The sequence below is a fragment of the Hypanus sabinus genome, chromosome 22, assembly GCF_030144855.1.
Source record: "Hypanus sabinus isolate sHypSab1 chromosome 22, sHypSab1.hap1, whole genome shotgun sequence".
Taxonomy (NCBI): Eukaryota; Metazoa; Chordata; class Chondrichthyes; order Myliobatiformes; family Dasyatidae; genus Hypanus; species Hypanus sabinus.
In genome coordinates, this window is record NC_082727.1 from 22,933,291 (window position 1) to 22,949,889 (window position 16,599).

Sequence of the window (16,599 nt, forward strand, 5' to 3'; positions counted from 1 at the left end):
ATGATAAAATAGGCCCTAGTTAAAATAGTTTCCTTAAGGGAATTTCTTGCCTGACAAATCTGTTGGAGAAATAACAAGCAGGATAGACAAAAGAGAATCAGTGGATGTTATGTACTTGGATTTTCAGGTCTTTGACAAGTTGCCACACGAAGCTGCTTAATCATTTAAGAGCACATGAAATTACAGGAAAGATACTAGCATGGATAGAGCATTGGCTGATTAGCATGAGGCAAAGAGTGGAAATAAAGGGAGTCTTTTCTGGTTGGTTCACAGTGACCAGTGGTGTTCCACAGGGATCTGTGTTGGGACCGTTTCTTGGTGCGTTAGGTGTCAATGACTTGGATGATGGAATTGATGGGTTTGCGGCAAAGTCTGCAGATTATAAGAAGACAGGTGGAGGAGCAGGCAATTTTGAGGAAGTGGAGACACTACAGGAGGACTTAGATTAGGACACTGGGCAAAGAAGTGGCTGATGGAATACAGTGTCGGGAAGTGTATGGTCATGCACTTTGGTAGAAGGAATAAAAGTGTAGACTATTTTTTAAGTGGAAAGATTTTAAAATCCGAGGTGTAAAGGGACTTGGGAGTCTCCATGCAGTAATCTCTAAAGGTTAATTCTCAGGTTGAGTTGGTGGTGAGGAAGGCAAATGCAATGTTAACATTTATTTCAAGAGGACTAGAATATAAAAGCAAGGATGTAATGTTGAGTCTTTATAAAGCACTGGTGAGGCCCCACTTGGAGTATTGTGAGCAGTTTTGGGCCCCTTTTCTAAGAAAGGATATGCTGAAACTGGAGAGGGTTTAAAAGAGGTTAGCGAAAATGATTCCAGGATTGAAATGTTTGTCATATGAGGAACGTTTGTTAGCATCTACTCACTGTAATTCATAAGAATGAGGGGTGACCTAATTGAAAACTATGGAATGATGAAAGTCCTCATTAGAGTGGATGTGGAGAAGAGGTTTTCTTTTACGGTGGGGGAGTCTAAGACCAGAGGCACAGCCTCAAAATAGTGGGATGTCCTTTTAGAAAGGAGATGAAGTATTTCTTTAGTCAGAGAATCTTTGGAATTTGTTATCACAAGTGGCTTTGGTAGCTAAGTCTTTGGATATATTTAACACAGAGGTTGATAGATCCTTGATTAGTCAGGGCATGAAAGGATACAGGGAGAAGGCAGGAGACTGGGGCTGAGAGGGAAAATGGAGAGGCTGAACAGACTTAATGGGCCAAATGGCCTAATTCTGTTCCGGTACCTTATTGTCTATGATCCAATTACCCGGAAATTAGTCAAGCAGCTGTGATCTACAGCCAGTCCCAAGGAGGATGTACTAGTATTCAAACAATTACTGCTCCTTAGTGAGTGGAATGATGTGAAGGTACAGTATGACAGAACTGTACCAATAAACATCCAGAGCTTGGTAAAGAACAGTACCTCCAGCGGGCATGTTCTTTCTCCAAGGGGCTCCGGGAGACAATCCAGGGACAATAACTATGAGTGCAGCAAATGGTTTATTAGTTGTTGTCCCTGCAGAGATCATCTCCAACATCATCTGCCCTCTCTCCCTGCTCCTGTAGGCTGAGGAAGGGATAGAAAGAATCTTGTCGCTCTGAGCTTGGGGACTATCCTAATGCTGCAGCGAGATTGAAACTGGAGAGGTCAGATGCAGGAACAACAGCCTGAAACTGCCTAGTGCTCATGCACTTCAGTTCTAACATCCAAGCTGATGCTGCCTCACACAAAGGTGGCTATCAGGATGACAGCAATACTGGGGTAAGGCATACAGGCAAAATTGACAAGCTGGTCTGAGATCACAATAAAAATCAGAATGGTCATTAGAATATCTGAGAGTAAATTAGAACTTTCATTCTTAGATCACTGAAAATCATGCTGAAGATGAACTTTGGTTCCACATTACTGCTGACATTTGGAAATCTTCACACCAGCAAAAGAAGCGTTAGTGCAAAGCAAAATCTCACCACCAAGTCTAGATTATATTTTGCTGAGAATGTGATGACATCTGGATATGGCTATAATATTGCTCAACACCAAGTTAAACTGATTTTGAACTCTAAGGCGTGGAGTTGTGCAAAGACATGGAATGAATATTAATACGAACTATAGCAAAGATGTGTGAATGGATGAATTATCATGTACTCTTTCAAAGTGAGGAAGAGTGTAGGGATTTCCCCAAGAGTTTAGGGAAGTCGATTCTATGAATCAGTGAAAGTCACGTGTGAGCTTGGATGGCTTATAGGGGCACAGGGTTGGAAAACTCCAGGACCACTTTGCAAATTGGAAGCTGATGGGGCAGAAGGAGAAAAATTTAAAATTCTGATAACTTTGTCTTCAGATGCTTAGTGTGATTCATTATTACTATCCAATGGAAATAAATAACTTTCAGACCTTTCAGTTGCATTACAGATATAAATATATAAAACAAATCTGTTTATTTGTTTGAATATGATAAAAGGCAGAGATAGTCAGAGAATTTCCTAGGGTAGAAACAGCTAACACTGAAGAGTAAATTTAAGGTGACTGGAGATTAGTGGGGATGGCAGAGGTATGTCCTTTACACAGAGTGGTGGGTGTGTGGAATACCCTGCCAGTTGGTAGTAGGGGCTAACTTTAGGGGCATTTAAAAACTCAGGCACATGGCCGAAAGAAAAATGGAGAGCTATGTGGGAGGCAAGGATTACATTGACCTTAAGAGTAGGTTCGAAGATCCACAGAACATCCTGCGCTGAAGGACTTGTACTGTTCCATGTCTATGAAAGCGATTGTTCACAGATTATAAAAACTGAGAAACTCCACAGTTGCAGGTGGGCTGTGCTGACAGGTCACGTACATTTCTCACTGAAAACACAGCATTCTGGATGCAATAAGGAAACGAATGAAGCAGATGAACTTTCCATAGGGATTTCCATAGGGACAATATCTTACACAAAAGTCTCAGAACTGTGTGAGCTTGCAGCCTATACAGGAGGCACAAATAATATTGGGTCAATATCAGACCAACCGTTTGAGCTCCATGGGCTTGTTAACAAATGCTTTAAGGGTCCAGTTTGTGAAGTGGTTTAAACTAAATAATGCAGATGATAATTAACATGGCTTTATTTTTTGCCATATTTAGTTGAACAAGGACGAAACGTGCCACAATGACATCAAGCATGTCATTCAAACCAATTGCAGAGACTACAATAGGCCACATGGAATACAATAGCATTCTTCAAGAAAAATGCTGCTTGGCCTGAAGGAATGGGAGTGGCAAAATGATCCAGCAAACAAACAACTGTCATTAAGATGGTGCATAGAGGTCATCAGTTATTAAAAGGCCCAAGGCAAAGCAGAACATCAGAATTTTTTCCATTAATCCTTTGGTCCAGCTGTTTCAGAGTAAACTACAGTACTGTGTCAATCACTCTTTTAGCTGCAATCACTTAGCCCCTCATTTTTCATAATTTAACTAATATAGTTAGTTAAATTAGCGTGACTTATTGCAATATCTTTCCTAGGGAGAAAAACACAGCATTTACATTAGTTTAAACAGTGTCATTCAGATAAATTAACAAACCATTAATAATGGATTTGATACAGCTTAGCCAACTGAGTATTTCCTGTTGTCATTTTAGGGTTCCAGCATCCAAATAATTTTGTTTTGGAATTCACGTATAATGCTGTTTTCTGACATGTCCACACTAACATGATATTTGGTGGGGAAGGGTTAACGCTCTTGAATCAGGAACCCCACGCAAGGCGCGGGGAGGAAGGGGACTTACTAAAGAAGGGGAAAGCCAGCAGAGAATTCTGCCGATACTAAACTTAAAAATAAATGAATCCACACACACACAGGCATGGTCTTTGTTCACGACCACTCCCGGGATGCTATAAAACACAGCATCCGCTAACACAGACAGCCCCTCTCTGTATGAATGACACCGCCATGCTGGTTTCAAGGACACTGCAGTGAGATTAAGGAAGCCATTACAAATCCTTTCAAAATTATACTCACAGATCAGGTTACAAAAGTAACAATGCAAATTTAACAGATAACCCCCATTTTCTCTTTATGCTTTTCTTTTGCGATTAACGGGAAATTCCAGTAAAGTAGATGTCATGGGCTAAAACTCGCATGGGAGGGGACCACTGGCGCAATAATTGTGTGAACAAGGAAGCTCACCTTTTTAACTTGATCGGCCTTCAGTTCTGTGAAGAAATAGGCCAAAACTTGTGCGGCTATCATCGTGCCGGGACGCTGAGGGACTCACACGCTTTGAGGAGGGTAGAGGCGGCAGCCAGTGACTTGGAGCAGGTACGGCGGCCCTCGGTGAGCAAGGGGTGGTGGTAGTGATCGCCTCTCCACAACAGTTGCCTTCTCCCCGGCACAGTTCGAGATACAGAGGCCGTTTGGGAGCGATAATGGCAACAGCGCAGAACCGATTCACTTCCTGTGTTGTAATCGGATTGGAGAGGCAGCCTTGCTGCATAAGGGAAGAAGTGTGGGGCTGTGCGTGGCTGCCCCCACCTTGCCGGCGCAGGAAGCGACTCGGCAGCGGGGCTGGTGTATCGCGGCACGTTCCTCACGTCCGAACACGATGGTTGGCAACCCCAGCCCGGACCCAGACACCGCCGCCGCTTTCATCCCGGACCGCACGATTATATAACCAAACTGTCTGCAGGGCCGTCAAACAAGCATCGCTGTCGCGTACTTTGAACCAGAAGAACCCCTCTTCAAAAATCATTTGGCGCAATGCAATAACCCCCTACCGTCCCGGGCAACGTGGGGTTTATGATTTAGTGAATTCGTTTGTTTGCACCATAGCGAACCTTGCAAGATAAACGAATTTCGGCTGTACAGTACGCGACTGGCCAGCTCCGAGTTACTGACGCCCCATTATAATCCGAGAACATTTTAGTTGCCAGTCAGACTGCGAGGGGGAGGGGAAGTGTACCCACATCACCCTCATCCTGACGACCATCTTCACGTGTGCTGTGTTAAACCGGTCTGCAGTATTGCCAAAGAGGGGCCAGTATTCCGCCTGGGGGGTCAACGATCCAGGGGCATAAACACCGGCTTCCAGAAAACTGCGCCCCCTCTGCCCTTTTCGCTCTCCTGATCTACCCAGTTCTTCCTACACTCGCCCCAGCTCCCATTACCCTGTTCCCACCTACCCTTCCCACCTCCCTTACTTAACACCATGCCCCACCCTCCCTTCTCCATCAGTTCCAAAATCTGCAACCTATCACCTCCCAGCCAGTCACCCCTCCTCCATCTGCCACCATCCGTCCTCACCTGAATCTCCCAATCTCTTATTCTTGTTCCACCCCTTCCCTTAATCATTTTACACTCTGTCTCTTTCAGTCCTGATGACAGATCCCAACCCAGAAACGTTGACTCTCCATTTCCCTGACCAGCTGAGTTCCTTCAGCATCTCATTTGTTATAATGTTTCATTACATTGGACATCATCATAAGACCAAAAGACGTAGGAATTCAGCCCACTGAGTCTGCCCCACCATTCCATCATGGCTCCCCATACACTTGCCTTCTCGCCATATCCTTTGAAGTCCTGACCAATCAGGAAACTATCAACCTCTACTTTAAATATACCCATGGACTTGGCCTCCACCACAGTCTGTTTCAGAGCATTCCACAGACTCACTTCCCATTTAGATAAGTCTGCACTATTGTTCCTTTTACCAAAATACATTTCCCAACACTGTATTCCATCTGTCACTTTTTTACCCATTCTTCAAATTTGTCAAGTCCTGCAGCAATCACATTGTTTCCTCAGCACTACCTACTCCTCCACCTATCTTTGTATCATCCACAAACTTTGCCACAAAGCCATCAATTCTATTATCTAAATCGTTGACAAACAATGTGAAAAGTGGTGGTCCCAAAACTGACCCCTGAGGAATATCACCAGATACTGACAACCAACCAGAAAAGTCCCCCCTTATTCCCACTGGCTGCCTCCTGCCTGTCGGCCATTCCTCTATCCATGCCAGTATCTTTCCCGTAATGTCAGGATTTTATCTTGTTAAGCAGCCTTATGTGTGTCACCTTATCAAATACCTTCTGAAAATCCAAGTAAGTGACACCTACTACCTCTCCTTTGTCCACCCTGCTTGTTACTTCCTTGAACAACTCTAACAGATTTGTCAGGCAAGATTTCCCTTTACAGAAACCATACTGACTTTGACTTATTTTATCATTAGTCTCCAAGTACCCCGAAACTTCATCCTTAATAATGGACTCCAACACTTTCCCACCACCAACTGGCCTATAGTTTCCTTTCTTTTGCCCTCCTGCCTTCTTAAAGAGTGGAGTGACATTTGTAATTTTCCAGTCCTCCATGACCATGCCAGAATCAAGTGATTCTTAAAAGATCATGACCAACGCATCTGTTATCTCCTCAGCAACCTCTCTCAGAACTCTGGGATGTAGTCCATCTGGTCCGGGTGACTTATCCACCTTAAGACCTTTGAGTTTGCCAAGTTCTTTTTCCTTTGTAGTAGCAATGGCACTCCCTCCTGTTCCCTGACATACATGGACCTCTGGCACAGTGCTTGTGTCTTCCACAGTAAAGACTGATGCAAAGTATTCATTAAGTTTATCTGCCATTTCTTTGTCCCCCATTACTAACCTCACCAGCATCATTTTACAGTGGTCCAATATCAACTCTCACCTCCCTTTTACTCTTTACATAACTGAAAAAAACTTTTAGTATTCTGCTTTATATTATTGGCCAGTTTAGCCTCATATTTAATTTTATCCCTTCTTACAGCTTTTTTAGTTGTCTTTTGTTGGATTTTAAAAGCTTTCCAATCATCCCACTCACTTTTGCTACCTTATATGCCCTTCACCTGGCTTTTATGCAGTCCTTAACTTCCTTTGTCAGCCACGGTTGCCTACCCCTGCCATTTGAGAACTACTTCTTCCGTGAGACAAATCTATCCTGTGCCTTGTGAACAATTCCCAGAAACTTCAGCCAACTCTGCTCTGTCATCATCCCCACCAGTATCCTCCTCCAATCTACCTGGGCAAGCTCCTCTCTCATGCCTCTGTAATTCCCTTTATTCCATTGCGATACTGATACATGTGATTTATGCTTCTCTCTCTCAAATTGTAGTATGAATCCAATCATATTATCATCACTGCCTTCTAAGCATTCCTTTACGTTGTTCCCTAATAAAATCTGGGTTATTACACAACACCCAATCTAAGATAGCCCTTCCCAAGTAGGCTCAAGCACAAGCTATTCTAAAAAGCCATTTCATAGGCAATCAACAATTTCCCTCTCTTGCGATCTGACACCAACGCGATTTTCCCAATCTCCTTGTATATTGAAGTCCCCCATTACAATTGTGTCATTACCCTTATTAGATGCCTTTTTCAGCTCCCTTTGCAATTTCAACCCCACATCTTGGCTACTATTTGGAGGCCTATATATGATTTCCATAATGTTTTTTTTTAACCCTTGCAGTTTCTTAACTCCGCCCACAAAGATTCAACATTTTCCGACCCCATGTCACCTCTTTCTAAAGATGTAATTCCATCTCTTACCAAACCACCCCCTATGCCTTCCTGCCTGTCCTTTCGTTACAAGGTATTTCCTTCGATGCTCCCCCCCCCATGGCATTCTTTCAGCCACGAATCAGCAATGCCCAAAATGTCATACCGACCAATCTCTAATTGTGCCACAAATTCGTCCACCTTATTCCGAATGCTACATGCATTTAAATTCAGCACCTTCAGTCCTGCATTCTTCACCCTTTTGAATTTTGCCTCTGTGGTACAATTTAACTCTTTGCTCTGCATTTATATCCAATCATTGGCTTCTCCTTCCTTTACATTCATGTTACACCCATCATCTACTTGTAATCCTGCTGGCTCATCCTCAGCTCTATCAGACTGGTTCCCATCACCCTGTCATATTAGTTTAAACCACTCCCAACAGCTTTAGTAAACCTGCCTGCAAGAATATTGGTTCTCCCCTTAACCTTTGGCACACCTACTAATTAAGAACCTATCAACCTCAGGTTTAAATTAAACAATGAATTCTATGGATTCACCGCCCTCTGGCTAAAGAAATTCCTCTTCAACTCTGTTCTAAAGGGATGCCCATCTATTTTGAGGCTGTGCCTTGTGGTCCGAGACTCCCTCACTACAGGAAACGTTCAATCAATATCCACTCTATCCAGGCCTTTCAATATTCAATAGGTTTCAAAGAGATACCCCATTATTCTTATAAATTCTAGTGAGTTCAGACCCAGAGCCATTAACCGGTCTTCATATGTTAACCCAAGGTCATCACTGTGAAACTTGTCTGGCCCCTCTCCAAAGCCAACATATCTTCTCTGAGATTAGGGGCCCAAAACTGCTCATAATATTCCAAGTATGGTCTGACCAATGCCTTATGAATCACCAGCATTACATCATTGCTTTTATATTCTAGTCCTCTTCAAATGAATGCTAACATTGTTTTTCTCTTCCTGACCGCCAACTCAACCTACGGGTTAACATTTAGGGAATCCTGCACCTCTGATTCTGAATTTTCTCCCTCCATGGAAAATAGTCTATGTCTTTATTCTTTCTATCAAAGTGCAGGACCATACGCTTCCCTACACTATATTCCATCTGCCACTTTTTTTTGCCCATTCTCTTAATAAGTTCATCTGCAGACTCCCTGCTTTTTCAGCATCACCTGTCCTATCTTCATATCGTCCAGGAATTTGTCACAAATCCATCAATTGTGCAATCAATCTCATTGATATATAACTTGAAAAGAAGTAATCCCAACACTGACCCCTGTGAAGCACCACTAGTCACCACCAGCAGCAGAAAAGGCCCCCTTAGCCTCCGGCCAGTCAGCTAATCTACTATCTTTCCTGTAATATCATGAGCTCTTATCGTATTTAGCAGCCACATGTGTAGCACCTTGTCAAAGGCTGTCTGAAAATTCAAATAAACAGCATCTACTGACTCTCCTTTTTCTATCCTGTTGTAATTTCCTCAAATAATTCCAACATATTTGTCAGGCAAGATGTCCTCTTTATGCTGATTTTTGCCTGTTTAATTATGTGATTCCAACTACCCAAAAATCTCATCCTTAATAAAGGACTCCAGCACCTTAGCAACCACTGAAGTTACCATTCGTAGGACGGTCCTTTTAGTGCAACATTGGTCAGCAAGGCATGGTGGATGTGAGGGAGAAGGCAGCCGGAGCATCTTGGCAGAACGCCTCATCACCGGTCGCTTGGCTGCCAGTGAGAGGGGCACTCCCTGCCAGATCCCTCCTGCCGGGATGGGGCTCTCGCTTCCAAGGAACACTATCCTTCGGAAGGCTGCGATGAAGACGAGACAAGTGCCCTCACCTTCACGAACTGTGCTTTTGCGAAGAAGTTCCGGAGGAGGATACAAGGTTTAAAGTTCATCTTGGTCAGCTCTGTAACGGAGGGCCCTCTGCCCTCAGATTGGGGATGCACACAGAGGCGGACATCGAGTGCTGCTGGAACTCATCAACTCAGTGAAAGAGACTTTTTGGTCGACCGGTAATTTATTGGACTTCCGGCACAGCAGGAATGAGGACAGGAATAAGAGTGTTCCATTGATCCAGCTGTGTGGGACCAGGAGTAAGAGTGTTCCATTGTCAATGAAGGTGAATGAGCAAGTGCAACAGGCAATGAAGAGGGCAAATGGAATGTTGGCCTTTATTACAAGGGGAATTGAGTACAAGAGCAAGGATGTCCTTTTGCATTTGTACAGGGCCCTGGTGAGACCACACCTGGAATATTGTGTACAGTTTTGGTCTCCAGGTTTAAGGAAGGACATTCTGGCAATTGAGGAAGTGCAGCGTAGATTCACTAGGTTGATTCCTGGGATGGCAGGGCTGTCTTACGCAGAGAGATTGGAGAGATTGGGCTTGTACACGCTGGAATTGAGGAGATTGAGAGGGGATCTGATTGAAACGTTTAAGATAATTAAAGGATTTGATAGGATTGAGGCAGGAAATATGTTCCAGATGTTGGGAGAGTCCAGTACCAGAGGGCATGGACTGAGAATAAGAGGTCAGTTATTTAAAACAGAGTTGAGGAAGAACTTCTTCTCCCAGAGAGTTGTGGAGGTGTGGAATGCACTGCCTCGGAAGACGGTGGAGGCCAATTCTCTGGATGCTTTCAAGAAGGAGCTGGATAGATATCTGATGGATAGGGGAATCAAGGGATATGGGGACAAGGCAGGGACTGGGTATTGATAGTGAATGATCAGCCATGATCTCAGAATGGCGGTGCAGACTCGAGGGGCCGAATGGTCTACTTCTGCACCTATTGTCTATTGTTGGGACCAGGTAAGTTCCTCAGAGATCTTGACACCTAGGAACTTGAAATTGTTCACTCTCTCCACTTCTGATCCCTCTATGAGGACTGGTTCATATTCCTTTGTCTTCCCCTTTCTGAAGTCTGCAAACAGTTCTCTGGTCTTACTGACATTGAGTGCAAGGTTGTCACTGCGACAACACTCAATGAGCTGGTATATCTCGCTCCTGTATGCCCTTTCATCTCCATCTGAAATTCTGCCAACAAAGGTTGTATCATCAGCAAATTTATAGATGGCATTTGAGTTATACCTAGCCACACAATTATACCGGTGCCTAAGAAGAACACAGCAACCTGCCTCAATGACTATTATCCAGTAGCACTTACATCCACAATGATGAAGTGTTTTCAGAGGTTGGTGATGAAACGTATCAACTCAACTCAAGTTGCTGAAAAGCAACTTGGATCAGTTCCAATTTGCCTACTAGCACAACAGGTCCATAGCAGATGCCACTTCATTAGCTCTTCATTCAACCCTGGAACATTTGGACAGCAAAGGAACATACATCAGAATACTGTTTATTGACTACAGCTCAGCATTCAATACCATCATCCCCTCAAAGCTAATCAATAAGCTTCAAGACATTGGCCTCAATACTTACTTGTACAATTGGATCCTTGATTTCCTCACTTGCAGACCCCAGTCAGTTTGGATTGGCAACAACATCTCCTCAACAACCTCCATCAGCACGGGCGCACCACTGTGTGCTTAGACCCCTGCTCTACTCGCTTTACACTTATGACTGTGGCAAGACTTCTCCTTAAGGAAGCGATGCTGACTTTAGCCCATTTTATCATGTGCCTCCAAGTACTGCAAAACCTCATTGTTAAAAACGCACTCCAGTATTTTACCCAACACTCAAGTCATGCTAACTGCCCTATCATTTCCTGTCCTTTGCCTCTCTCCCTTCTTATTGAGTGGAGTGACATTTGCAATTTTCCAGTCTTCTGAAACCACTCCAGAATCTACTGATTCTTGAAAGATAATTGCCAATGGCTGCACAATCTCTTCAAGCTACCTATTTTATACCTCTGGGGTGTAGTTCATCTGCCCACAATGTTTGGCACAGCATTGTGGGTTGAAGGGCCTATGTTGTGCTGTAGGGTTTCTATGTTTCTATGCTCCAGGTGACTTACTTACCTCCAGACCTTTCAGCTTCTCAAGCACACTCATTTCTGCTCCTTGACACTCGTGAATTTCTGGCATATTGCGGGTGTCTTCCACAGTGAATACTGATGCAAAATACGTATTTAGTTTATCCGCCATTTATTTGTCCCCCATTACTACCTCTCCAGCGTCATTTTCCAGTGGTCCAAAATCCATTTTTACCTCTCTTTTACTCTTTCTGGATTTGAAAACTTTTGGTATCCTCTTTTATATTATCGGTTAGTTTATACATATTCATATTTCATCTTTTCTCATCTTATTGCTTTTTAGTTGCCTTCTGTTTGTTTTTAAACACTTCCCAATCCTCTAACTTCCCACTAATTTTTGCTATATTATATGCTCTCTCTTGCTTTTATGCTGTCTTTGACTTCCCTTGTCAGCCACGGTTGCCTCATCCTCCCTTTAGAATACTTCTTCTTTGGGATGTAACTATCCCCTGTCTTTTGAATTACCCCCAGAAACTCCAGTCATTGCAGTTCTGCCATCATCCCCACTAGTATCAAATTTGGCCAGTTCCTCTCTCATGCCTCTGTAATTCCCTTTATTCCACTGTAACACTGTTGCATCTGACTTTAGCTTCTCTCTCTCTCTCTCAAACTGCAGGGTGAATTCTGTCATATTATGATTACTGCCTCCTAAGAGTTCCTTTACTTTAAGCTCCCTAATCAAATCCAGAATGCCTTTCCCCTAGTGGGCTCAACCACATGTTGCTCTAAAAGCTATCTCATAGGAATTCTACAAATTTCCTCTCTTGGGATCCAGCACCAAATAGATTTTCTCAACCTACCTGCGTACTGAAATCCCCTATAATTATTGTGACATTGCTCTTTTGACATGCCTTTTCCATCTCTTGTTGTAATTTGTACTCCACATCCTAGCTACTGTTCAAAAACCTGGCTATAATTCCCATCAGGATCTTTTTACTCTTGCAGTTTCTTAATTCTACCCGCAAGGATCTTCTGATCCTATGTCACCTCTCTCAGGGATTTGATTTCCCGCACGTTCTAAGCTTGTTAAATATATGCGTGAATATGCAGGGATAGATCACATCTGCATCCACCATTCCCTCTGGAAACCTGTTTAAGGCATCCACCATCATTAGCCTGATCCTATGCTTCTCCTTTAAACATTTCCCCTCTCTCCTTAAATGCATATGCTCTAATTCTTAACATCTCTTCTCTGGGAAAAAGATACTGAATATCTACCCTAGATTTTCATTATTTGTCACATGTACATCGAAACATACAGTGAAATACGTCATTTTGTGTCAAATCAACTCAGCAAGGATTGTGCAGGGACAGCCCACAAGTGTCACAGGGAGAATATACAAACTCCTTACAGACAGCGGTGGGAATTGAACCCTGATCTTACCGCTGCATTGTAAAGCATTGCACTAACCAAGATGCTAACATGCCACCCTTCCATTTATCAGGACTTAGCCTTCCCCACTCCAGAGACAATAACCTCAGTTTTTCAAACCTCTATTTTACTGCCTAAACAATACTGTAAAAGAGTTTTTTTTAGCAATAATAAATAAGCTGAGTAAAGGATAAACTTTAAAAAGGAGTATTATTGATTTGAAGAATAAGTGTCTAAGAATTGTCAGTTGCTTCTGATAATTCTGAAGTATGTGGTATGAAGTAATTGTCAGACAGCCTTCTACAGTGGCTGTGTCAAAAGGCTCAATAGCTTAGCCCCATCTTTGGTGTGTTTCCTGGAATCATGCAGACTACTGAGGCTATTCTCAGAAACCTGCTCTCCTGGGAGTGTGCGTCAGGGGTTATAATGTCATTGCATTGGACTGCAGATAGCCACTTCTTGCTAGCACATTCACACAAGTAAAAACTTCACTTGCCTTTGTGAACATTCTGTAATATTTTCCTGTCTGAATGTGAAACATAAAAATGCATATTTTAAACCAAGCAAGACAAAAACTAATCTCAAACAAGAGAAAATATGCAGATGCTGGAAATCCAAGCAACACACACAAAATATAATCTAGCATACTCAAAAGTGCCCTGAAGTTTTAGCATGCATCTCAATTTTCAGGACACAATAAGAGTACTGTAAGACAAAATAAGAGTATTTTTAATCTTAAAAGTATATATACAAGGAATACAAAAAGCAGCGTATTGCTTTCTTTACTTTTATACTTGTGTTTAGTCCATGTGTTCGTAGTTATTGGTTCTAATACATTGGCAGAATTAGCAAATTCTGAGTACCATTGCCACTTGTGTTCTCCTGAGGTAAAATATACTTCGAGTAAGTGAGAGGCTTTGTAAATGTGCCTCGGGCTTTCAGTGCTCAGTGACAGAAGGCAGTTCTTCCTCACAAAGCTTTAGCATGTCCTCCTGCAACCCATTATGTGCCAGCAAGTTTCGTTTTGTTGTACTGGGAGACCTGAGCCGATGATTTTCCAGCCGCACTTGGTAGTTCTCCTGGTATGGATCCCCAGATCAGAGAGACACTTGTTGCACAACGACAGCGGATGGACCTCGACAGGGTCCTTTGCCTCAGCTCATCCTCGTTACACCCATCCTGAGGGCAGTGTGCACAGGGAGAGAGATGGTGGCGGGATGAATCTGGCAGAGAGGGTCCCAAGCGAGGATTTGGTGCCTGTTGGTGAGTCTTGGTGGTGAGACATTCTTCTGAATGGTTTTGACAGTCTGCTCAAGGAACAGACTGTCAACCTTCAGTACGTTCAGTACCAAACCCTGAAAGTCCCCATTCAGCACCCTGTTCAATACTGGTGACTTTTTCTAATAAAGTGACCCTGAATAAAGGGGAGGAATGGTTTTACATGGGTGCCATGTTTATAGAATTGTGAAATTCCTGTTAGGGCTCAAAGTGAATTGAATCAATCGCAGGGTATCTATATAAAAAAAACAATTAATTCTGCACAGCAATTGGGGCTTCAGCTAAATGATTTAGATAGATAATGAACCACTGCAGATACACAATTGTGAAGATAACACTCCTACCCTGAAAAAGGTAATTTATTACCATCTTCATTCAACACGTACAACAGTGCCGGCTGCACCAGATAACTCCTCTTCCACAAGGTGTCAGGAATAAATACTCCACTCCCACTCAGGGTGTTTAAGAGAAGAAAGGTCAACTGAAAATTTTAATGTAAATGCACTTTTAGAATAAATCTTCCTAGTAATAAAGAGGTGTTGATTTTCTGACAGACTAATATGTATGTCAGCTTAGATTCACAAATCGCTTCTTACTTCAGAGCTTTTTTAGATACTTACTTAGCTTCAGCAGCTTGCATATTTAAACCACCCAGAAATGTATTTTAAACATACATTCAAAGGAAAATCTAAAGAATATCACAATTGTACAAACACGGTTTAGACCAGAGTCAAGCAGAAGCCCAGTTCGGTTTCTGTTCATCCCAGACAAGAAGCTTTGAGGCCCTGAGCCACTGTCAAAGTTCAAAGTACATTTATTATCAAGTATGTATACATTATACAGCCTTGAGATTCATCTCCTAGCAGGCAGCCACAAGACCAAGACACCCAACAAAAGAACCCATATATGTATATACATATAAAAAGAAGACTGTCTAACACTCAATGTACAGAGAATAAAAAACATACAATGCCCATAAAAAAGCCATAAAAAAGGAATAAAAAAAGCCATAAAAAAGACCATAGAACACCCAACGTGCAATGAAAGATAAAAATGTGCAAACAGTAACTGCAAGAAGTCTGCAAATAGTGTCCCATAGTTTAGCGCAGAGCCAAGTAAACGCTGTGGAGCAACGATCCAAACCGGCCCCACCTTGCCTCAGTCTCCTAAACCCTGACCTTCCCAACCTGGCCCAGCGCTCAACTCCCCATCCAATCATTGGGACTGCTGCTTCGAGCTGTAAACCAGCCGGAACCTCACCTCCGGCCTTGACTCCCTGACCTTCTCAACCCGGCACGGCACTTAAATCTCTGTCTGAACAACAGGTCCTGCCACTTGGATATGCCGGATTTCACTGCGAAAATCAAAATACACGGAACCTGAAAACTGTGACTTGTCACCTCATTCTCTTCCTTGTCTTCCAATCAACTAACCCAAACTTTGTTCCACCTGTCAAAGTGTAGTGAAATGCTTCACTATTCAGGGAAATTCCTCGATCCGAATCTCACAACGTGAAGCTCACATTGGAGAATCAGTGAGATCAACAAACTTGCTTTTTCCATACAAGGTCAGTCTGTTTACCTTTCTTACCCAGAAACATAGAAAACCTACAGCACAATACAGGCCCTTCGGCCCACAGAGCTTTGCCGAACATGTGCCTACTTTAGAACTACCTAGGGCTACCCATAGCCCTCTATTTTTCTGAGCTCCATGTACCTATCCAGGAGTCTCTTGAAAGACCCTATTGTATCCGCCTCCACCACTGTCGCCGGCAGCCCATTCCATGCACTCACCACTCTCTGCATAAAAATCTTACCTCTGACATCTCCTCTGTACCTACTTCCAAGCACCTTAAAACTATGTCCTCTTCTGCTAGCAATTTCATCCCTGGGAAAAAGCTTCTGACTATCCACACAATCAATGCCTCTCATTATCTTATACACCTCTATCAGGTCACCTCTCATCCTCCGTCGCTCCAAGGAGAAAAGGCCAAGTTCACTCAACCTATTCTCATAAGGCATGTTCCCCAATCCAGGCAACATCCTTGTAAATCTCCTCTGCACCCTTTCTAATATTGATGTATTTAATTTAATATTTAATTCAATTATATTTAATTAATTACAATGATTCAATTAATTTAATATTTATTTAATTATTAATGGTTTTATATTGCTATATTTCTTCACTATTCTTGGTTGGTGCAGCTGTAACGAAACCCAATTTCCCTCGGGATCAATAAAGTATGTCTGTCTGTCTATGGTTTCCGCACCCTTCCTGTAGTGAGGCAACCAGAATTGAGCACAGTACTCCAAGTAGGGTCTGACCAGGGTCCTGTATAGCTGCAACATTACCTCTTGGCTCTTAAACTCAATCCCACGATTGATGAAGGCCAATGCACTGTATGCCTTCTTAACCACAG

General features: G+C 42.8%; 1 protein-coding gene across 1 annotated transcript in view; it reads right to left on the bottom strand.

Annotated features, from left to right (window-relative positions):
• Window positions 1-4,653, bottom strand: part of hk1 (hexokinase 1) — a 72,411-nt gene extending 67,758 nt beyond the window's left edge. Inside the window, exon 1 of the mRNA XM_059947294.1 lies at window positions 4,177-4,653. Coding sequence (XP_059803277.1) covers window positions 4,177-4,239 — 63 coding nt within the window. The 5' untranslated portion in view covers window positions 4,240-4,653. The remainder of the gene's footprint in view (window positions 1-4,176) is intronic.
• Window positions 4,654-16,599: the final 11,946 nt, after the last annotated feature.